Source organism: Vulpes vulpes, chromosome 12 (assembly GCF_048418805.1).
Source record: "Vulpes vulpes isolate BD-2025 chromosome 12, VulVul3, whole genome shotgun sequence".
Classification (NCBI taxonomy): Eukaryota; Metazoa; Chordata; class Mammalia; order Carnivora; family Canidae; genus Vulpes; species Vulpes vulpes.
The window spans coordinates 84,592,375-84,616,896 of NC_132791.1; the positions used below are offsets into that span (position 1 = coordinate 84,592,375).

At 42.7% G+C, this 24,522-nt stretch overlaps 1 protein-coding gene across 5 annotated transcripts in view; it reads left to right on the forward strand.

Moving 5' to 3' along the window:
* The window catches only part of KIF13A (kinesin family member 13A), a 208,387-nt gene extending 186,539 nt beyond the window's left edge, over window positions 1–21,848 (forward strand). For 2 of the 5 annotated variants that reach the window (XM_072729060.1, XM_072729064.1), the window contains 12 exons: window positions 455–510; window positions 1,774–1,898; window positions 2,163–2,339; window positions 3,654–3,746; window positions 3,909–4,065; window positions 5,058–5,131; window positions 7,163–7,210; window positions 8,272–8,383; window positions 9,536–9,687; window positions 10,188–10,292; window positions 16,881–17,672; window positions 20,188–20,799. In XM_072729060.1, coding sequence (XP_072585161.1) covers window positions 455–510; window positions 1,774–1,898; window positions 2,163–2,339; window positions 3,654–3,746; window positions 3,909–4,065; window positions 5,058–5,131; window positions 7,163–7,210; window positions 8,272–8,383; window positions 9,536–9,687; window positions 10,188–10,292; window positions 16,881–17,672; window positions 20,188–20,208 — 1,912 coding nt within the window. In that variant the 3' untranslated portion in view covers window positions 20,209–20,799. Of the gene's footprint in view, window positions 1–454; window positions 511–1,773; window positions 1,899–2,162; window positions 2,340–3,653; window positions 3,747–3,908; window positions 4,066–5,057; window positions 5,132–7,162; window positions 7,211–8,271; window positions 8,384–9,535; window positions 9,688–10,187; window positions 10,293–16,880; window positions 17,673–20,187 lie in introns of all 5 variants that reach the window. The other 3 variants (XM_072729062.1, XM_072729063.1, XM_072729061.1) reach the window with 2 other exon arrangements.
* The last annotated feature ends 2,674 nt before the right edge of the window (window positions 21,849–24,522 follow it).

A 24,522-nucleotide genomic window follows, 5' to 3' on the forward strand; every position in this document is an offset into this window, starting at 1 on the left:
CCCCACCCCCACCTCCGAGGTGTCTCAGATGCACACAGGCCAGTTTTTGATAAAACACTGCTTTGGTCTTTTCACACACAACCCTTCCTCCTTTGATAGGCCTTTTGTCCTCTCCTCAGTGTTGTCTTCTTGTTTACTTTCTCTGGGTTCTGATCGTGTCCCCTGTCTCCAGTATTAACAGCATCCCTTCCCTTTTTCCCCCTCACTAGAACTATTTCTAGAAAACCATCAAATCTATGTTTCACTTAGTTACATCTGATTCACATAACTGGTAGTTTTTTGTGGAAGTCACATAATTCTCATGATATGTATTTACAGGGATGTCAAGAAATATACAAATATTTCATGAATAGAATTACTGCCTCCACAGTGGTTCTCTTCTATGCCTCTATGTTTGATTAACATGATGTAACACACATATTTTGTGATGATTAAATTTTGTTATTAAATTTAGGGTCCCACCACCTGGAATGGAAACCCACATACCAGTTCTCTTCCTTGATTTGAATGGTAAGCAGACCCCAGGTTCCAGGGGCCCTCACATTTCATTTAGGTTTGTAATCTCTTCAGACCACCTGATTGTGATTCCTTAAATTACTTCTCTAATCACTCATATGCTGTATCTAGGTGACATTTGTAGTCCAAGCAAATGTATAAACCTTGACGTGTAGCATCACTAGGGAGAGAGAGATGGATATTTAATCTTAAAAAGAGAGTTCTGAGAGTTAAGGAACTATACACACACAAAAAAAAACATTAAAACAGTTATGGTTGGGAGACTTAACGGACAGAGGTTCTGAATCTTCAGGCTTTGAAAGGGCCTAGGAATCTGCATTTCTGACTAGTGCCGTTTGCGCACCCACCCCCCCATAGTGCTGATGCCAGAACGTGATTACAGCGTAAACCCTCTTAAAAGTGGTTCTTTACTATAGCAATGGGATTGAGCCGGCGTGAACCAAGAATGATGGTTCTCAATGGATTTTAGTGGTAAAATCCATTTTCAAAATGAAGTCTTAAATGGAACCCTCTATGTAGAATACAAAGGCAGAATTGCCAAGTGATGGGAGATGGGTGGGCTCAGGCAGGCTCATCTGCCTGGCCCCTGGTATCTCAAAACACAGCCTGGAAATCTGTCATTTGGAGGGAAGACCAGCCAATGACTTTGGCTCTTCATTGGCAGAATTGTTTAAAAGCCTAAAAGTAGAATGTGTGCCTCGTGAAGTGGTGGGTTTCCTGTTATTGAAGGAATAAGAGCAAATGTTGGATGACCACTTACAGAAATTTGTGACGGTTCCATCCCATATGGCGTAGGGCATTGGGGGAAGATGATCTTCGCATTTCTCCCAAGGGCTTAGAACTTTGATTCTAAATTGATCATTTAGCTTTACAAATGTCTAACCATGTGTAAGTTATGTAAGTGGGACACAAGCCTAACACCAAGTTACCACAAGGAATTGACCTTAAAAAGCAGTAAAGTGTCAGCTGTGTTTTTGTGGGGAAAATATTTGCTCCTGGACTACTTATGGAATATATTTGTCCATGTTATTGGAGATTCACAGGTACCTTTTTGGCTCTCGTAGTTGTTTCTATAAAAAAAACCTATCTTGAATATCAGAATCTGTATTTCAACTGTGGTATCAGGAAGGAAAGAAAAACATGAAATGCATTACACGTAAACTTCATCTGTGAAAAGCAGATTTAAAAATTTTCAGTGCTTGCTTTAAAAAATGACTTCTCCTCCCACTTGTCTTTCTGTGCCATGGACTTGGTCAGCGGATGACCTCAGTGCCAATGAGCAACTCGTGGGCCCCCACGCATCGGGCGTGAACTCCATCCTGCCCAAGGAGCACGGCAGCCAGTTCTTCTACTTGCCCATCATAAAGCACAGTGATGAGGAGGTACTTGACCACTAAGGTTCCGTTCATGGGCTTCAGATTAGTGCACATACCTACGGGCCTGTCTTCTCATTGAAGTGTTGAGATCTGCTTTGGGGGAAAGGGTTGGAAACATTAAGAAGTTGAGTGTGTGTTGTCACGCAGAAAAAGTGAGGAGATGTATGATTCCGCCGGGTTGCATTTCTCTTCTCACTCTCACATGCGATGTCAAAGTGCTGCCCCTGAGCCGTGTCTTTTCCCTGTCCCCAACCCTTCTCCTGTTCTTAGGTTTCAGCCACAGCCTCCTGGGACTCCTCGGTGCATGATTCCGTTCACCTGAATAGGGTCACGCCGCAGAACGAAAGGATTTACCTAATAGTGAAAACCACGGTCCAGCTCAGCCACCCGGCTGCTATGGAGTTAGTATTACGAAAACGGATTGCAGCCAATATTTACAACAAACAGGTAGTAACGGGGCCTGATTCTGCTCTTGTGCATGTGAGCTCGAAGTGTCTTCCTTCCCTCTATCACAAAGTCGAGTTTTGTGGTGTTGATAGAGTGGATATGCAACACATAAGCCAAGTTACAGTCTTATCCTCATGCCCCCAGGTAATGAATGGGGCATGAGGATAGCATAGGCAGATGTCACCTAGGCTTTCTTGGCTGACTTGAGACCCGTAATCCTAGGAGGCAGTAGACTGTGACATTTCAATATTTGAGAAAGGTTACATGCCAAGTCCAAGCAGGTTGGTGATGAAACAGGACAAGGAGCAGGCTCTAAACAAATCCCTGCTGCTTCCCCAGATCCCATCGCAGAGGTGCTGTTGGCAAAATTGACCCTCTCCAGTTTTTTTTCTGTGCGAGGATACATTGATTAAACCCTATCAAGATTATGGGGCATCTGAGTGGCATAAGATGGAGTGTCCAATTCTCAATTTTGGCTCACATCATGATCTCAGGGTTGTGAGATTGAGCCCAGGTCAGGCTCTGCGCTCCATGTGGAGTCTGCTTGAAATTCTTTCTCCTGGGGGATCCCTGGGTGGCTCAGCAGTTTGGCGCCTGCCTCCAGCCCAGGGCGTGATCCTGGAGTCCTGGGATCGAGTCCCGCATCCAGTCTCCCTGCATGGAGCCTGCTTCTCCCTCTGCCTATGTCTCTGTCTTTCTCTCTCTGTGTGTTTCTCATGAATAAATAAATAAAATCTTAAATAAAAAAAAAGAGAGAGAGATTCTTTCTTCTTTTCCCTCTATCCCTCCTGCTTCTGCTCTGTCTCTCTCTAAAATAAATAGGGATGCATGGGTGGCTCAGTTGGTTAAGCACCTGCCTTCAGCTCAGGTCATGATCTCAGGGTCCTGGGATTGAGCCCTATGTTGGGCTCCCTGCTCGGCAGGGAGCCTGCTTCTCTCCCTCACCCTCTGCCCCTCCCCCTGCTTGTGCTCTCTTTCTCTTTTTCTCTTAAATAAGGAAATAAATAAAATGTTTAAAACTTAATAAATTTTTAAAAATAAATAAATCCTATCAAGATCCAAAGGAAGGCTGCCAATGAGAGAAAAGCAACCCCCCAAAAATCCTGAATCGGCTGCAAATTTGTAATCTAATCCCCAAATAACAGCTGGAATCTGTTGTCCTTTAGGGTCAGAGATGAGGATTTTTCAGTTCAGTTTTTCTGAGTATTGTATGTGTATCAAAAACATAGTATTTGTTAATGCTTCTACAATTTGTAAAATGCCAGATAACTTATATGTTTCACATCGCTTAATCCAGCTTTCCTTTCCTACCAGAGTTTCACCCAGAGTCTGAAGAGGAGAATATCATTGAAAAATATATTTTATTCCTGTGGTGTGACCTATGAAATAGTATCTAATATACCAAAGGTAAAAAATATTTTTTTTCTTAAAAATATTCTTTCTTAAAATATCAAAATAGTATTAGAGAATGTGTTCATTTCTTAGAACTTCTAGATCGTTTTCTCACCATAATTTGGATAAAAATATTGTTCATGTAAAAGTATTGTAATTGCTTTCTCGTCCCTTCAGGCAACAGAGGAGATTGAGGACCGGGAAACCCTGGCTCTCATGGCAGCAAGGAGCGAAAATGAAGGCACTTCAGACGGAGAGACCTACATAGAGAAATACACGCGTGGTGTGCTGCAGGTGGAGAACATTCTGAGTCTTGAACGGCTCCGGCAGGCAAGTGACAGCAGTATCTGGAGCAGGGAGCCAGAGCACCAGCCTTCCTCCCAAATGGACCAAAATGAATTCATGTACCAAATGCCTTCCCTGTGCATCCATCAGAGGAGGATAACCTGAGTAACATTCTTCCTAGACAGAGTGGTTACTGTCACAAAATAGTAGCAAAAATGAAAATAATGTCTACATTCTATTGAATACCTTCTACTTTCGCTCTCTGTGCCCAAGTAATTTAGATGTGTTCTTTCCTTTAATCTTCTAGATTGCCCTATGAAGGAGATAAACACTGTTAGAATCCCCTTTTGTAAATGAGAAAATTATGGCCAGCAGAGGTGCACTACCCGGCCCATGGCTACACAGCTAAGAGGTGGTACCAAGTCAGCTGTAAACCAGGAAGGCTCGACCCCAGAGCCCCCGTGATAGCCATGTGCTTTTAGTGTTTCCCTAATTTGGGGGGTCTGGGTTACCTTCTGCAGCAATAGTAGTTTCAGGTGAAACTAACCCACTAGGTAGTGGAACTCCGAGACACGAACTGTCAACAGTAGAAGCAGCAGCTGAAGTTTGTGGAAAATGCATTTTTAGCAACAAGAGGACTAAGATTGGGATCTGTCAGAAAAATCTTCCTTTAGTGGAAGTCCCACTGAAACGGCTATGCGAATAAAACACAAACAGCATCAAAGTTGATGATAGTTTTGCAAAGGATATATATATATAGTTAGGGGTGTTTCTTCTACATTTTCTCTGTCTACCCCTGTAAAAATTCCACAACATAAATGTCTTTGGTTCAGCAGTTTTCCTGGTCTTTTAGAAAGTGTTTTTGGTAGATGAAGGCAAAAGAGGTAAGTGGGTACAATAAGATTCTAGCTTTTGTGAATATGGGAGGGAGTGTGGGATTGAAATGATGTTTATTCCTGTATGTTCTAACCTTCCACAATAAACATATTATTTGTCATCAGAGGGGGGAAAAATAAATGCTCTTTTGACATTTACAGGCAGTCACGGTCAAAGAAGCACTGTCCACCAAAGCCCGGCACCTGCGGAGGAGTCTCAGCACACCAAATGTTCATAATGTGAGCACACCCTGCTGAGGGTCTGTTGCTTCTGTGACATGTCTCAGGGCTTGGGGTGTGGCATGTGAGGGCCCTGGGGCCAGGGTTCACTGGTGTGGGCATCCCGTATTGCCAAGCCTCTCCCCTCTCCTAGGGAGGCACACGCGAGAGCGTGCTTATGGTCACATGCCTGAGTTTTTAGTGGAATCTTCCAGATTTCTCTTCAGAAAGTTATGTCCTTGGTAGAAGTTTCTTGAGACACAAATTGAACGTAGTTGGTTTAAGGGTGGTCAAGTCAGCTAAAAATCCTGGCTATCATTTTCTTAAAGAGAGGAGGTGGGATGCCTGGGTGGCTCAGCAGTTAAGCATCTGCCTTTGGCTCAGGGTGTGATCTTGGAGTACCGGGATCGAGTCCCACATCGGGCTCCCTGCATGGAGCCTGCTTCTCCCTCTGCCTATGTCTCTGCCTCTCTCTCTGTGTCTCTTGTGAGTAAATAAATAAAATCCTTTTTAAAAATAAGAAGGGAGGAGGAATTCCATAATTTTTAGAGATTCACAGAGAAGTATTTATGGATAAAATTTTTTAAGACAAACAAAATCAGAATAAAAAATTTTAAAGGATAATAAAAACTAGAGCAGAATTATAATATATTCAAAGAAGGAAATAATAAAGATTAGAACAGAGGTGTATGAAATAGAAAACCAATGATAGAATCAACAAAGCTGAGAAGCAGGCTTTTTGAAAAGACTGGTCAAATGGACTGACTTAACATTAATTGCAGAAGGAAAGAAAATATTGGGATAATATAATTCCAATATTGGTAATAAAAAGAGACATATCACTAGAGAGGACAGAGATTTAGACAGCATAAAAGCAAACCTGAAGGTTATATCAGTAAATGTAAAAGCTTCAACAAAATAGAATTTTCCTACAAAAACCAAATCATATAAGAAAGAGAAAGCCTGAATGCAACTATCACCATAAATAAAGCCTAAACTCAAGGAAAAAGACTGTTCAGTGATGGGAACACACAGTATCAAAGAAAAATTAGCACATCGCCTTAAACAGATCTATAAATTCCCAACATGATTTCTCATAGAATTTCATAAGCTGACCCCAGAATCGCTATGGAAGAGAGTGTTGCAGGTGCACACAACTTTCTCTACAGCCCAGAGATTCCAGGCCTTAATATGCACTCGAAAGCTTCTCATAGAAATGTGAGATGGGGGCCCCTGGCTGGGCTGACTCAGTCGGTAGAGCATGTGACCCTCGGTCTCAGGGTTATGAGTTCAAGGCCCATGTTGGATCTAGAGATTACTTAAAATAAATAAACTTAGGGGCACCTCTGTGGCTGTGGTTGAGCTTCTGCCTTCGGCTCAGGTCATGATCTCAGGGCCCTGGGATCCAGCCCCACATCAGGCTCCCTGCTCAGCGAGGAGCCTACTTCTCCCTCTCCCTTTGCCACTACCCCCACTTGTGCTCTCTGGCTCTCTCTGTCAAATAAATAAATCTTTTAAAAAATAATAAACGTAGAAACGAAATAAACATAGGATGTATTTAAAACTACTGAAATGGTATATATGTCAATAATTGTGGGATAAGCTAGAGTGATACTTAGGGACAGTAACAATAATTTATTTCATCAGAGTGTGTAATAGAGAAAAAGTATCAGTGGCCTAGATATCTACCTAGAATAGAACAAGTAAATTATGAGACTAATGAAAAAGACCATGCATGTATGGTAAGATACCACTTATTTTAATTATAAAAAGATGCAAAATATATGTTACATGTGCCTATATATTTATATATAATATGTGCATATATTTTTATATACAAATCAATTTTTATGTATATAAGTAACTGTACAAAGCCTGTATGGGAATAATCAACCCCAGATTTAGTACAGTTGTTACTCATGAGGATTGCAGAAAGGAGGTTGAGAAGGTCATTCAGGCTTCAGCTGTAAAACTGGCATTACATTTCCATATTTCTATGTAATTTATGTTAAGTACATCAACCACATTGATAAAACCATGGATCTCTTACAGGTCTCCTCCAGTCGACCAGACCTTTCTGGCTTTGATGAAGATGATAAGGTGTGTAGCTGTAGCGTGGGCATGGCTAGGTTACTAGCAGAATCAAAGTCTGAAAAGTTAGGGTACCTTGGTCTTTTTAAAATCTCAGGACTTCCATCTTAATCTGATGTGGATCTTTGTCTCCACGTGTCCATTTCCAAGTACAAAGACTTAATGTGGAATTGCTTTGTACTTAGTGTCAATGCTGTACCTTAGCATATTTTCCATACCCAGATAGTCCTACACAGAGCTGAATATCTGTGTGTTTATGGGTCTACCTCAATGATTTAAGAAAGTATTATATCTACCATTGCAAAATCAAAATTATTGCAACTAGGTACGTTAGGGATTTAAAATTAAGGATGTTGTGCAACATGACCTTGCTCAGCAAATATTTCTTGGAGCATATATTATATTTAATGTATTATGCTGGGGACTGAGTGATTCAAAGAGTAGAATCACCAACTGTATCCAGAAGTTTAAAATCTAGTCTTTAGATAAGGCAGGCAACTCCAGAGAAATAGGAAGAAGATGAAATAAGCTTATGATACACAAATGGAGTTTTCCTTCTTAACTATACCAGTATCGTATGGCAGTTTGATACTTTTAAATCTTGGGCATATGTAGAGTGACCATACCCTCTGGTTTGCCTGGGCAGTCCTAGCATGTGCCTGCTACCAAAGCGAAATTATTAATGAATCTGTTCACTCCAAAAAGTGTTTTCATTGTGGTCTTTAAATTATCTGGCCACCCTAGATACACACCAAATTTATCAATGTCACTCCCTTTGTGGGGGAAGGGAGGAAAATGGATGGGACCTCTGGGCTTCAGAAGGGGATTTCACTCCACTTGTAATGAGTTTATTAAACCTTGGACAAATATAATATTAACTCTTGACCTATATCTTGAGTAGGACACTATTTGGCATATTATTCAGCCACTCATACTTTTCTATGTTTGAAATATTCTATTAATAAAAACAAAGAAAATGCCATTAAAAAATGGGAAAAGACTGAAATCTGGGCTTCATTTCTCATTTTAATGGGACTTAATTACAGCTAACCCATATCTTTACCTTGTAGGGTTGGCTAGAGAACCAATTAGACATGTCTGACTACAGCTCCAGCTACCAAGATATAGCCTGTTATGGAACTTTACCCAGGGATTCGCCTCGAAGGAGTAAAGAAAGTAGTGGTGAGATTTTTTTTCTCTGTGTTCTTTGTTTATAATTTCTTAGGAAAAGCATGAGGGGCAAATTCTTTTACGGGTTGGATTTAATAAAATAGGAACCTGAAATTTTAATAGACTGGATGATTCTAAACTACCTTCTTGAAGAGAATGTATCATGTTCACTTATGTGATTTCCTTTTGCTTTAGATCCGGTATATCATCCAGATAATAATAATAATAATAATTATAGGCTTTTTGTGTAGCACTTCAGAATTTTCAAGTCGGTTTTCCCACATCATTTCCTGAATTTGAAGTCCCTTTTGAGACGCAAATCTTATCATATTATGATCAGACTTCATTCTTTACCAAAAGAATATATACCTGTGTAATGCTTTTGTACTCAAAAGATTTTTTAGGAGAATTTTTTTATTCCTAAAACGGTTTCAAAAATGATACCAGAAATGAATTTGATCACTGACAGCATTATTACCTAACTATATAATCTCCCAGTGCCCTGAAAGGAGCGGCATTCTCTGAAAACATAAATCAGCTCTGTCACCTTATACACCTTATACATTACCTACTAAGTGACATCGTACCAGTGAATTGGGAAGAAAACACAGAGGAGGGACAGAGGTCCCTAGAAGTAAGAAATGAGTAAAAGCAGGAAAGGAGAATTGTTCTTCCTTAGTCATATGGAGCAGGGTGACTTGAAGAAAAATGAGGCTTGTAAGAAAATTTATACAGTATCCATTCATTGAATATTTATTGAGCCTCTTCTTGCTATAAGCAGTGAAAGATACAAAAAGATCTAGATCCTAAAATTGAACTATGGAACGACAAAGTGCCCAAGTGTCTAAAAGGGTAATAGACTCTGGGAATTCAGAGCAACATGAGATCAGCATGAGTTGAAATCAGTCTAGTAGGCAGCACTTAAGGGGGATCTTGAAAAGAAAGTAGATAATTCAGTGTCTGCTTTCTTCGATGCTGCCCAGGCCTTTGCTGACTTCTTGTGACTGATAAATATGTCTCCACCGTTGCCCCAAGTCTGTTTTAATCCTTAGCCAGATTGATTTCTTAGCCCGTTGATTTCTTTGCCATTGCGGATATTCCCATGGCAAGATAGTTACCAGGCTTCCTGTGCACCTGTCAATCCATGCCTGTTTGTCTCTCCAGGTTGTACATCAGAGAACCCCCACGCCTTAACAGTCAGTCCTTTTAAAGCATTCTCTCCCCAGCCACCAAAGTTTTTCAAACCCTTAATGCCTGTAAAAGAAGAGCATAAGAAAAGGATAGCTCTGGAAGCGAGGCCGCTCCTAAGCCAAGAGGTAAGTGCTGCTCATCTTGTACTGTGTAGAACAGAGCAGAATCATGCTGCCTGTGGCATGGTGACAACGCACCTTAACAAATCGAATGCTGCCCGTAGATGTGTGTGGGTCATGCAGGTTCCTGGTGGGATTTCTTGCGTGGTGGTCTTGCTGTTATTTTCTGTTTGTTTATGGCTTTTCAGAGTTTTGTTTGTGTTGTTTTTTTTTTTAATCTTCAGTGAGAAAAGAGACATTCCCCAGGTGTTTTGAAAATATGACAGGCTTTATTTATTTATGTATTTATTTGTTTTACATGGCTAAAACCAACTATGCTATCTGCCATAGAGCGTGTGTAGTCTCGTCAGACTCCATCAGTGGTTTAACCGCAGCCTGCCAAATTACACTACTCACACAGGATATAAGTGTTTGCCTTGCTTTTCTAACTGGCACGTACTTAACTGTGTATTTCGGCTGTCGGCGTCTTCTGTATGTGATGCATCTGTGTGTCTTAACCTTTGCAGAGCATGCCTTCACCTCAGGCACATAACCTTGGCTGCATTGTGCCCTCAGGAAGCAATGGCAACAGCATGCCAGTAGAGCACAATAGCAAACGTGAGAAGAAGATTGTAAGTTCTGGAACCGTTTCTGTCATCTTGCCTGGTGGTGGGGTTAAGGCCTCTTTCACAGACAATCATCCAAATCCTTTAGAAGACATTAAGATACCGTACTGGGCCTTTACTTTAAAAAATAAAAAATGTAATCACCGGTAATGAGATTTTGCATGACTACGACCGTGACCTGTGATTTTTTTCTAAGTGTTCATTCTGTTTTATCTTTTTGCTCGGTAGCAACTTGCTTAGGGAAAGGGGAGAAGACACTCTTACTGGTTCTAGTCTTTAAAAAGTGTAACAAAGAGATCACTCTAACTGATTCAGCATCTTTCTAATGTGCCTATGCATATTGCCCAGATTCTGAAGTTAATCTACCTAGAGGAGTTGCACTTACTTGGAGTGAGTAATCATGCACTTAGCTGTGGGTGTGTTTGAAAGCTCCTTCCGCACTGCCTGATGGCCTGGCCAAGCTTATTCCTTAGCTTGTAGCCCCGCTACGAGCCTGTGGTGCCCCCACCATGCGCCTAGCATCTCAGGTAGCCTGTTCCTTCTTTGCTGGCAAAATAGGTCCTGCCTCCCCTTCTGTCGGTCTTGCTTTAGAGATGGCCACAGGTAGGTGGAAACTCTGCCTGTTGAAAAACCATTTCCCAGCGCTTGGTTTTCAAATTACAGATTTGAAAATAGTTTCTTTAATATGCTGAATACCAGGCACTTTGGATCATAAATGATAGCTCAGTGAAATGAAAGCAAAACTAAACAAACAAACAAAAAAAAACCCACTATTTTCTGGCCCAGAAACAGATTTCTCATTTTGTGTCTCAGCTTTCACCTTCCTGTGGCTTTGTAGGCTTTGAAACAGTGAAGCAGCCCTGAGCGAAACAGAGCTGCTGGATGTTGGTATCTGTGCGTGGTCTGATCTGTGGGCAGCGCGTAGGAGGCTTCCTCTCCTGGTCGCACCGTGGCACACCCGGCCCATAGACCGGTTGTTGTGAGGTCCTTTAGCAGTTCTAAAATGCACTCCTCCTGCATACTGTGTGAACCTAGCAGGAGCTTAACCCGGCTGTGCAGTCGGCCACCCAGCTGCGTGCATGAAGTGCTAGCACATCTTCAGAAATGCCCCTCCCATCCTGCCTGTCCCCTGAGGACAAAAGAAAAAGCACCCTTTCCCCCTCGCCTCTGTCCCTTTCCCCAGCATCTCTCTGTTTTCCTGGCTCCTCCATCCCAAGCCCCAAGATAGTTCCTGCTGGAGAAGAGGGTGAACGTCAGCAGCTGCCCCTACATCTCTGAATCCTAATGAATGGCTCCATCACTTACTTGACCTCTCCATGCTTATTAATTAGCAAGGCTGTAGCGTGGGCTCAGAAGGCCAAGGAGCTAGTTTGTTACCCCTTCAAACTCACTGGCTGATTGGATCTGTGTTGGTTGATGTGGAACCTACCACCCTGATGCATGGGTATTAAATTTAAACCTCTAGTAACAGTATAATTTGGGGGGGGGGGGGCTGGGTGGCTCAGTCGGATGGGCATCTGCCTTTGGCTCAGGTCACGATCCCAGGGTCCTGCTTAGTGGTGAGCCTGCTTCTCCCTCCCCCCCATTCATTCTCCTCTCTCTTTTTTTCTCCCTCAAATAAATAAAATATTTTTTTAAAAAAGCAGAATACATTTTGGTAGAACATACTACCAAGAGACTGCTAGATGACCCTTCTGGGTCTGCCCAGTAGATAGCTTCACTGTTGACAGAGTTTGCCTCGTTTTCTTTACTTTCCTTGTAATATTTTAATTTAATTTTTTTTAAGATTTTATTTATTTATTCATAGAGACAGAGAGAGAGAGAGAGAGGCAGAGACACACAGGCAGAGGGAGAAGCAGACATCATACAGAGAGCCCAACGTGGGACTCGATCCAGGGTCTCCAGGATCACGCCCTGGGCTGCAGGCGGCGCTAAACCACTGCACCACCGGGGCTGCCCTCCTTGTAATATTTTTAAATAAAACCCATCTCAGAACTTTTTAGCTAGCGGAAGGTAGGTTGAAACCAGCTTCTCGTAACTCAGCAACTCTCAGCAGCAGTTAGGCTCTATGTGATCAAACACACCTTGAAGGCCACTGAGCAGCATTTGACGGTACAATCTTGCCTGAATCTTGAGAGATCTACCTCGACTCTCCTTAGAAATCTAGCTCAAGGGATGCCTGGGTGCGGTTGAGCATCTGCCTTTGGCTCAGGGTGTGATCCTGGGGTACCGGGATCAAGTCCCGCATCAGGCTTCCTGCAGGGAACCTGCTTCTCCCTCTGCCTATGTCTCTGCCTCTCTCTCTGTGTCTCTCATAAATAAATAAATAAATAAATAAAATCTTTAAGAAAAAAAAATAAATCTGGCTCAAGACAACAACAACATCTTTTAAAAAAGAGAAAGGGGTACTTGGCTGGCTGTGTGGGCTGGCTCGATGCCAGGACCCCAGGATCAAGGGGCACACAGACGGTCGTGTGACTCTTGATCTCAGGGTCATGAGTTCCAGCCCCAGTTGGGTATAGAAAGTGCTTAAGTAAATAAAACTTAATGTTTTTTTCAATAAGAGAAGTCTGGGACACCTGGGTGGCTCAGCAGTTGAGCGTCTGCCTTTGGCTTATGGCTGATCCCGGAGTCCAGAGGTCGAGTCCTGCATCAGGCTCCCTGCATGGAGCCTGCTTCTCCCTCTGCCTGTGTCTCTGCCTCTCTCTGTGTCTCTCATGAATAAATAAATAAAATCTTTTAAAAAAAGAGAGAGAGAAAGAAATCTGTCTCAGTATTCTTCATCTTCGAATTTATTAACTGATTTATTTCAGAAAGCATTTCCAGGATGTTTTGGTAGATTTTAAGGATATCACTTGCTTGGTCTGAGGTTCTGATTGTCTTTGGGAAGCTTTCATTTTATTTCTCCTCTTACAAACGGACATACTGTTTTATCCCTTTGTTCCCCCATTCATTCTCCTTCTTTTTCCATTCTTGAAGAATCAGAGTGCGAATCAGTGATTTGGTCTGATCCGGGAGGTTGAAGTAATTTTTTATGATTTCATATAAAACATATAGCTAACCTTAATTTTTAAAGCAGGGCTTATTGTTTTATCAATTTGGGAAGAAACATAAATGTGACTCATGTCTTGTTTGAGTAAGATAAAGACAACAATATGCCGTTGGAGTCCATCTTTTTTTTAAGTCATGAAGCAGAGAGAAAAGTAGAAAGTAAATCACTTCTCCCTCTTCTTGTGTCTTGCATAGACAGCATACGGTTTATTTCTCAATTTTTTAAAAGATTCTTAAATTTATTCATTTGAGAGAGAGAGCAAGCAAGAGCACGAGGTGGGGTGCAGAGGGAGAGGGAGGATCAGACTCCCTGAAGCGCAGGGAGCCCAATGTGTGGCTCAATCCCAGGACCCCAGGATCATGACCTGAGCTGAAGGCAGACGCTTAACTGACTGAGCCCCCCCCCCCCCACCTGATTCCCCAGTTTATTTCTCCATTTTACAGAAAAATAAACAAGGGACTTGATGAGTGGCTCACCCAAGGTCTCACAGTTGGTGAGAGCATGAGAACAAAGGCCCCATCCCTCAATAGAATTGGGCTGGCCCCAGTGACTCTAGGTGCTCCCCCAAATAGTGCAGTTTCAATTGCCCTGCTGCTGTTGTTTCCAAAAAGCTGTTGGCCTCTTAGCACCATGGACAGAAGTACTGGGGCCCTAGGCTGATACAGTCCTTCCGAAAAGAAACCGTCTCCCTCCTGGACAGCACAGACCCCATTCCAGTGGAAGTGAAATGACTTTAATCAAGTGAAACTCCTTGCAAGGAGTCCCTGCTTTTATGGAGGTTTGATCCCTTCTTAAAATCAAGCTGTTTTTGTCTATACGTAAATATCAGTTGCATAAACTGAATTGCAAAAATCAAATCATGAAGACTGTAGCTATAGAGAGGCTTGAGAACTTGACTCCATGCTTCACTTTTAGGTAGGGTTTTAGTCCTTCTTGTCCCTAAGACATTGTAGGAAGGTGCTAACCTTCGTCTCCTTTAAGACAAAATGATAAATATTTCTGGAGTAGGCAGTCTATCTAACCAGATTCCCTTAAGGTACAGTTTAAGCCAATTAAGTCCTCTTTGTTGCTTGAAGGCAACGACTTGATAAACTTTCAGTCTGCTTACGTGTTGGGAAATGTTTCATCTTGGTTTTCGTGTTTCTGGAAGTACTTGTCCCTAGTCCTCTAGCCTCTTTCTTTGGGTCATTCCCTCCAACAGTCCTATCCTAAGTGCACAACTATGTACTGATCCGTATTTGAACTTAATCTCTTGGGGGTTTTATCAATGCTTCAGTTTTACTAAGCTCATTCTGATGCTTTAGGAATAATGTTTTTATCTTGACAAGTTTGATAAATGTGCACCTGTTTCTACCAGTAAGCTCATGATTGAATATTTCATTCAGCAAAGTCATATTTTAGGATGACAGGTCTTTCCTCAGGCTTTAGAAGAAATAACTGTGCAGGCATAAAAAGGAGCCTCAGATTACTAATTCTTATATTCAGATTTAGTTTTCCTTGCAACAACTAACTTTTCAGTAATTAATTGCATCAGAGACTCCTGGGCTTGGGAAATTATATTTCTTTGCCAGCTTAAAACAGAAGGAAATATAGGGCGAGGCACCTGGCTGGCTCAGTCAGGAGAGCATGCAACTCTGACTCTAGATCACGAGGTCATGAGTTTGAGCCCCACGTTGAACACGGAGCATACTTTAAAAGGAATAGAAGGAAATACAAGGATACAAACACTAGAAATTCAATTTTGAGTCTAAACACATCAAGTAGAGAATCTAGAAAATACAGGCAAAAACTACTGATTCAATCTGTCCAATCTTTGCTCCTTTCCAACTATTCCCTCAACCCCCTTTTTTTGACAGTGGTAGTTAATGTAGAATGTAGCTGAAAGTAAGATGGCAAGATTAGAGTTGCTAAAAATTTTGTTTTGCTAACTTCCAGAATTTTTATCACTGATACTTGATATTCACCTTTGATTAATAGCCATGGAATTAAGACAACTGATGCTTTTACGTAATGTATATTCAACTTACTTCAAAATCTAAGGAGCACTGAAGAGTATTAAGGTATTTATTTAGGTAGTTAGCATCTTATGCAAAAGAAATTACTATAAAATTCAGTAGATGAAATTTATGTTCATTTGTCAACTGCCATCTGCCATGTCCTTTGCGTATGCTCTTCTTCCCCTTTCCCGTCCTCTCTCTCCGTCTCTCCTCAATCTCTTCAAATGATACTTGAATGAGTAGGGTTAGTGCATTGGTTCCAGGTCTTTACAGTCTGTTTTTGTACCAAATAAAATTTCCATCCACCAAAGCACGGTCCAAGATTGTGCTAAGAGCCAGGGCTTAAAGTCATAACTGCATGAAGACAGGGACTGTGCCTGTTTTTGCTCAACACTGGTATTCCCAGGTCTTAGGACAATGGCTGGCATATAGTGGATGCCTGATGAATACTCACTGAACGTCATGTTTTAAGAGAAAAAGAATATTTGCAGTATCATCAGATGCTTATGAGGCTAATTAAAATGACTAGGTAGTAATATCTTTTTTTTTTCTTTTTAAGTATGCTCAACATCCAAAGTGGGGCTCAGACTCCCGACCCCAAGATCAAAAGCCACATGCTCTACTGACTGAGCCAGCAGGCACCATTTATCATTTACTTTTATTTGAACATAAAACATCCATATGTTTTATATTGTTTTCCACCAAATACAAAAGAATCATTGATTCAGAGACAGGCTGGGGAGCCGAGAATACCCACTTCTGCATATTTATCAGTGTTTACAAACAGAATTCTAAAGCTATTTGATGAAGGAGATTTTCAGTGAAATCTTAGTACCTTTCTCACCTGGCCAAATCCTCCATCCATGCTTCTCCAAACCCCTAGAAAGTGTTCGTTGTAAGGCTATTAGTATGTTACAGCCCTGCCTGCAGTGTTTAATATAACACTGGGAATGAGTTTGAAATGGTGTTCTTATGCCACTGTTGAGGTCCTGATTTTACTGCCCTCTCTCCCCATAAAATAGCTCTGAAACCTTCAAAGCACTCGCTTACCTGCATGTGGCTGAAGGTGAAGGTGAAGCAACAGCTTTTCTCTGCCTCCAGCTGCCCCTTCCTCATTCAATTACAAAAGGGGAAAACATCACAACTGAAAGCTAATCAGTAATTAAAATTAATTGAAAGTCTCCTGCACTTCAACCAGCAAAGGAAGCATTTCCAATTTGCCCTGAGTGAGCACAGAAGAGAGAAATCTCCGTATTAGGTGATAATGGGTTTATGCTCACAGACCTCTGAGAATAGTGTACTTGTATGCGCCATAGGTGACAGCATCTAACCAAACTCGAGGGGGGGGGGGTGGCGGAGAGAGAGGGGGGATGAGAGAGAGAGGAAGGAAGGAAGAGAGAGAGGAAAAAAAAAGGAAGAAAGGAAGGCAGGCAGGCCCACTAAACATGTGACTGTGAATGTCTTTAATAGGACTATATTGAAACATGGCTCAACAGTGAAGTCACCATAAGGAGCTAATGAGTGACTTTTCCTTCCTTACTACAGGACTCTGAGGAGGAGGAAAATGATCTGGAAGCTCTTAACAGGAAGCTGATAAGTTCACAGCCTTACGTACCTGTGGAGTTCGCCGACTTCAGTGTTTACAATGCCAGCTTGGAGAATAGGGAGTGGTTTTCTTCTAAAGCGGATCTGGTGAACTCAAGGGTCTTGGAGAAAGAAGTGTCCCGTAGCCCTACCACCAGCAGTATCACCAGCGGCTACTTTTCCCACAGTGCATCCAATGCCACCCTGTCCGACATGGCAGTCCCTTCTAGTGACAGCTCCGACCAGCTAGCCACGCAGACCAAGGACACAGACCCCAGTGAGCATTGCGGACCGTCCCTTGTGCACGACTCCCGACCGTCCTCAAACAAAGAGTTGACTGAAGTCGAAAGAGGCTTGGTAAAAGATAAGATCGCTCTGGTGCCACTCAAGGAAAACAGTGCCTTAGCCAAAGGGAGCCCATCACCCCAAAGCATCCCTGAGAAAAACTCCAAAGTCCTCTGTAGGACCGGCTCCTGTTCAGAACAAGACGCCTGCTCCAGCAGAAATGGCCAACCAGCCAGAGAATTTTACCCCAGGGAAGTGACCGTGGAACACACCACAAACATCCTGGAGGACCATTCTTTCACAGAGTTTATGGGTGTATCCGACGGGAAAGATTTTGATGGTTTGACAGATTCTTCTACTGGGGAGCTTTCAAGTAGAAGGAACCTGCCAAGTAAAACGGACAAGAAGAGTATCTCAGACGGGCCTCGGGACCCTGCCCAGCTGCATTCCTCGGCAGAGAATGACCAGGTAATAAATTCCAGAGGCTGTCCTCTATGTTCTGTACCATTGGTGAGCACGGCTGATTGTGTACACCAACCCCCAGAGGCGTTTCACCGCATGACTTAGTGGGAGAGATTTCCTCAGATGCTGCTGACAGGCCAGGTGAGCCCCCTGGGCAGCGAGCTCACCTCACATCACTGCCCAGCTGGCTCTCTCTGGCTGTGCACCTGCTTGCACTGGGTCAGAGTAGAATTATAGAATATCTAGGGCTGGTGGTGTTTCCATCTTTTTTTTTTTCCCCCAAGATTTTATTCATGAGAGAGGCAGAGCCATAGGCAGAGGGAGAAGCAGGCTCCCTGTGGGGACCCCGATGCGGGACTCAATCCCAGGACCCTGGGGATCACGCCCTGAGCCAAAGGCAGACAGACACTCAACTGCTGAGCCACCCAGGTGCCCTAACCACTGGTGGCGTTTCTAACTGGCTTATGGGTCGATGCTGAATAAGGATCATTCAACCTCACATTCATTCCCTGAGAAGTTTAAATACAGGCTGTCCCAAGGCATTCAGATAGCATCTGCCTATGTCATCAAATCTGCAATTTCTCTAATTCTTAGATTAAACCATTATTTGATGCATCATTACCAAAAAACAAACAAACAAAACAAAAAGCTTCCAGTTAAAATGCATCACACCAGTAATTGTCGGACACATCCCAATTTCAGACACATTAAAATGGGGTGTCAGGGGGGTCAGGGAGGAGGGAGGCATGCATCGTAGAATTGCTTTAAAAAAAAAAAGTCATTTGGTGCCCAGAGCAGTTGAAGTTTGGGCTTTGGAAGGTACCATGTTGGTTTATTATAATGTTTCATTTCATTTTATTTTATTTTTTAAAGATTTATTTATTTATTTATGAGAGACACAGAGAGAGAGAGGCAGAGACACAGGCAGAGGGAGAAGCAGGCTCCATGCAAGGAGTCCGATATGGGACTTGATCCTGGGACTCCAGGATCATGCCCTGGGCCTAAGGCAGGTGCTAAACCACTGAGCCACACAGGGATCCCAATGTTTCATTTTATATTATAGTTCAACAGCTTAATTTTTTAGTTTGATTCTTAAACTAAAAGAACAAAATGAGTATTTGCTAAGAATACGAAGGAAAAGAGGAAATTGTGTATATAAGAGATGCTCTGCTGTCTATTTAGAGTCCCACACCCCGATGGCAGCAGTGGGAGGGGGACAGGGTACCAGAACGCAGCAAAACCAGGCTCGGACAGAACTAGAAAGGTAATCTAGGAAGACAATCGATCGATGGTAGTGCCATTCAGTCTCTGCTTTGTTGAGGAAATTATTCCGGTTTGGTGGCTCCCCCCACCCCACAAGCTTTACTCCCTTAAGATTTCAGGGTGTGGTCACTTACGCAGCTTACGCCTCAATAAACTGCAAAAACCCAAATGATGATTTCTTAGAATTATAAAAAAAAAAAAAGACCCCCACCCCCCAACATAAGACAAAGAATAAAGTCACTCCTTATTGTTCTTGGAAACAAAACATTCGTTTCAAAGTCTTCGGCATCCTCTACTACTCCAGGCAAAATCCGCACTGCTGGTCCGCTTCGGCTCGCAGGCCCCCCTCTGAGAAGTCCTTGGGGACTTCCCCCCTCAGACAGTGCCTCTCAAACCTAAATGTGCAGCAGACCCACTGAGCGGTATGGAGGATGCCTCTTTAAAATTCAACCAGAAGTCACCACCCTCATCACCTGCCCTTCTGCTTCAGTGCAGGGGGAGCAGGGGCCTCGGGGTTTCCCAGCGCCCTCTGCTGCAGTGACAGGGTGTCTGAGGGCCACATGGGGGAGAGGCAACAGTCCCTCCTCTCTGTTCCATTGCTTGGATTATTTAGAACCAACGAACAGGAACCGCACCTTTTGTTTTCAGACACTCCAGAATAGTATGTTCCTGCCAAAGATTCTGCTTTCAACGTGGAATTTAACAACAGTATTTGTGGTATCAGGGTAATGTGGGATTGTGATGAATCTTCTTTTTCTTTTTCTTTTTTTTAAAGATTTTACTTATTTATTCATGAAAGACACAGACACAGGCAGATGGAGAAGCAGGCTCCATGCAGGGAGCCTGATGTGGGACCTGATCCCGGTCTCCAGGATCATGCCCTGGGCTGAAGGCAGGCACTAAGCGTCTGAGCTACCTAGGGATCCCCAATCTTTTTCCTTTAAAAAATATTGTTTTAATATTTTTGTTCTAACACGATTTGGTTTTAGAAACTTGCAGTAACAAGTTTGTACTTTAACTTTCGGTCTTGCTGTTGTTACTTTTCCTAGAAGCCTCACCTTGGGGCTGGGTTTCTCTCTCGCACAGTGTAAATCCTAGAACCGGATTCTATAGTCCGTTGGATCCCATGGGTCCCTTCAGGGAGAGCCCCTGCGTGTGTGTGTGTGTGTGTGTGTGTGTGTGTGTGTGTGTGTGTTGGAGTCGGGAGTGAAGGAGGATCAGGACCTTGAACTCACCGGCCTCTGCTTGAACCCACTAGGGCAGCACGACCACTCGGTGAAAGGCAGCAAGCGCTTCTCGCAGGCCATGGCATCTTCGCTCCGGTTGCCTTGTGAAAGCACCAGCCCCATGTTTGCAACATGCTGCGGCCCAGCCGGGACCCCAGAGCAGCGTGGAGAAGCCATGTGCTCCGTGGGCCACCTCCTTTCTCCTCCCAAGCTGGGAGAGGCAGCACTTTGTCACTCGGGTAAATCGGCAGCCTCTGCTTTTTTTTTTTTTTTCCAGAAAGCCAGAGAAAACCGAAAACCCTGGATTGAATTCAGTGGCAGTATTTTTGTTTGCACTTGACTACTACACACACCCACTGTGTAGAATCCTCCACAGATTCAAACAGACTTTATTCTTGTACAATTAATTTTAATCAGTTCTTACTGTAGAATCTGGAGTCAATGCTTTTTTTTTTATAAATAATATATATGATGTATATGAAATGTATATCTATAGTATGTCTGTTCAGAGACAGACAAGACTGCACATGAAAATGCAGATAAAAGTGGTTTGTAGAAAATCATAAGGTACTGGACTTGGTTACAGAGCAACTTAGGTAATCTCTGATACGTGAGCAGATGAAAAAGATTGCCTAAGAATGAGGTTGCAGATCCCTCTTTGCAGAAAAGGTTACAGAACGCTGTTCTTTACAACCAAAGAACTTAACATAAGACTGAACGTTTTTGCTGTCCACTCTTGTTGTTATGTGTACATATATGTCCTGACTGCAAGTTTGGTGCCATACTCCTCCTGGCTACCAGGCCACGTGTAGCCGTTCTCTATCCTGTCTCATAAGCACACTGAAAAAGCTCACAGCTCTATTCCCTGGTCTTCCACCTGGCCCACCGCCTGCTGACGTGACATTGTATTGTAACTCTCGACAATGCCTGGGGCTCTAACTCCAGCCTTCCTTATCCCTTGGTTTGGCCTGGCCAGGCAGGTGGGACGCAGAGAGCAGTATTACTTACTGTTAAGCAAACCGGAGGACGCGTCTGGAGTTGGGTTTGGGGAGGGGAGGGGGTGTTGGGTTTTTTTTTTTTTTTTTTTTTTTTTTTTGTCTTTTTGTGGTTTTTCGTTTTGGATTGTTAGGTTTCATTGTGTGGTTTTGCTGTCGTTCTTTTACTTTAAATTCTGGAAAACGCTGGGGAGATGGGATGAGCTACAAAGTTCACAGGTGCCCGCTTCACCATGACCGCAGCAGATGATTTGAGTACAGAGGACACTGCTGTCCACATCTTCGTTTGCAAAGTCCTCCTGCTTACGGGGACATCAAGGGATTATGTGTGTGGACATTTTTACAAAAGTACTTTATGCACCTATTCTGTAGATGCCTGTAAAGTTGGTGTGGATGTACAGCAATAAATACATTGTGGGAGAGAGAGAATGTGTACAGCCTGCTGTACCTTTTTCTTGAAGTTCTTAGCATCAGTAAAGGAGTAAGATTTTGGGAGACTTTAATGAAAAGCTGCTGTTCATGATTTTGTGTATAGTGAGCCGACTGTAGTGTTTTACTATTGTCTGTTTTAAAAAAAGAAAAACTGTAATTTATATGCCCTTTCAACTTTATTGTATTTAATTGGTACAGATTATGTGTGTGTGTGTGTGTGCGCGCGCGTGTGTTAGAATACAGACTGTCTACTTCGGATTTTAAAACATCAGTTGTTTGTCTTTAATAACTCTGCCACTAGCTGCAGATCTAATCTCCCATGTTCATACGTACATGTGGGTCCTCGTAGCCTGAACCAAAATTATCCAATCTGAATAAGCCAATATTCATTGGGAGTTTACTGTGTTCTAGGCACCGTTCCCAACATTTGATATTTATCACAGCAGTGGGTGCCATGGGTGCTGCTGTTATTACGTGTTTGCTGCTGGAAAACCAAGAGAGAGAGGTGGGGGAGCGAGAGGGTGGCAGGCTTGCATCAGTCTCCCCTCCGTGTCGTGTCGGGTGAGAACAGGCCTCTGAAGGAAGGACAGAAGGCCTTCAGAGTGCAGAAGGGCTGGCCTGGATCTCGCACTTTCCAAACCAATCAATGCGACATCCACAGCAGACAGGACAAGGTGTGTCTTCCATGTTCACAGAGCACAGAGTGGTGTCCTGCCACCCGACACACAGTGGGAGAGGTTTATCTTAAAATGGTAGCACACAGCATTTTCAGAAAAATTGAAGTTGTTCATGGTAACCAGCCTTAAAAAAAAAAAACATATATATATATATGTGTGTGTGTATATATATATATATATATATATATTTTTTATTTGAGGGAAAGAAAATATGCCTGCACACAAATGAGGGGGAGGAGCAGAGGCAGAGAGGGAAGCAGACTCCTGCTGAGCAGGGAGCCCTACGCAGGGCTCAATCCCAGGACCCTGAGATCATGACCCGAGCTGAAGGCAGATGCCTAACCACCTGAGCCACCCCGGTGCCCCTGTAGTAGCCTTCCTGAAGACGTCAAGAATTAGACCCACGTAGCCTACTCTGGACAGAAGAGTATCTTATGTAGACTTCCAGGCAAAAGTAGAGAGCAGGGAAAATCCGAAGTTATTTGAATTCCATAGCATAGGACTGAGGGAGGAAAACAGCCATTTAATATTTAAATAAATGATGGGTACAAATAGAATCAGGACAAACTGAGCAAATCATCATTCCTTGCACTAGCATGAGATCAGTGGTAGTTGGTCATCGACTTTGTCAGCATGACCCAGGGAGAGGAAACTGGTGTTAGCATATCGGATAGTCACATACAGGCATGTGTTTAACAGCTTATTGCCAAAGTACAGTATTACTAGTGGCCTCACATTTGTTTACAGTTATTTGGACACACATTTTATCATAACAAAAATTTAGCCTTGTGTTTCTAGAGCACCAACTTACTGGAAGAAGGATTTCATAAAAATACCTTTCGAGTTAAGAGGAAAATAATACTTTCACTTATCCTGCTCTCATCGATACTTATTTTGAAAATTGCAATATTGAAGTTTTTGAACAGTTTGGGGAAGAATAAAAAAGACAACTAATGACCTGATTACATTCTTTATTTCTAAAAAGTAAAGCTTTCTGATCATGTCATTAAGGAGTCCTGAAAGAGGATGTAATTGAATAAGTGTTCTTGCTTTTCTGGAACAAAAAGAGCCTAAAACAGAAAAGGATGCTACCTGCTTGTCATCTGTTTCTAATCGCCTGAGATAAGGGAAAATATAATTGTAGGTTCGAGAGCCACTTAACAGTTCTCCCCTCCCCCCGCCCCCCCCCCACCAGATACAGTGAATTAACTTAAGTTGAAGAAAACATTAGTCTTTATCTTTCAGATGTTCTGGAACACACACTCACCTCTGTGCCTGCTTGGAAGAACAAGTGATTTTTTTCCCATCTGTGAGGCTCACTGGGTGCCCCTGTCATTGCACACGGTTCTTAGACGACTGCAGCTCCAGAAGATGCTTTGGGTGTCCCAGTACCCATTATGTGAGCCCAGTTGGCAGCAACCACCATCTTGGAGCTTACTGTAGGTTTTCTCTGAGCCAGATTGTGCCCAAGAAAGGTACTCTTGAATCCTTATGGGACCTTACTCACAGCTACTAGAACAATGAATGTTCTACAAAGAAAAAGCTAAGTTTTCAAATTGGAGTCTCTGGAAGAAAATCAGCTTGAAGAGGGAAAACGAAACGATCCAGTTTGGTTTTAGAGCAGTAGAAACCAATTCAACCCTTTCACAATACCTAAAACACCCATAACTACTTAGGTTTTAAAACTGGAACACATGGGTGTTTTTTAACAACCTCAAACCATTATTTTGGGCCTTCAGTCTCCTCAATAGCTGCCTGAACCAAACCACATACAGATGTCCTTACATTTCTTGGTTATAGTTCGTCTTTGCTGAGTCTAGCATGGGCTTTTGGGGATGCCACAGGAGAATCTATGTATTTTTCTTTGACTAAAAATCCAAGCCAGAAGCTACCCCTTCATGTAATTCATTAGTTACCTTGTACTGTTCACCAGGTACAGGATAATCTGGTCAACCACAAAGAAGCCAAGCTACTTGAAAATACCAGAGTTAAAATACTAGCCAGGGCAACTGCCAGGAAAGGAGCATTTCACCAAGAATGAGGCTGTAAGATCTAGCCTCAGGATCACTTGCATTCAAGACTGTCTTTTTTTTTTTTTTTTTTTTTTTAAAGATTTTATTTACTTAGTCATGAGAGACATAGAGATGCAGAGGCATAGGCAGAGGGAGAAGCAGGCTCCTTGCAGGGAGCCCGATGCGGGACTCGATCGCAACATCCTGGAATCACACCCTCAGCCAAAGGCAGATGCTCAACCACTGAGCAA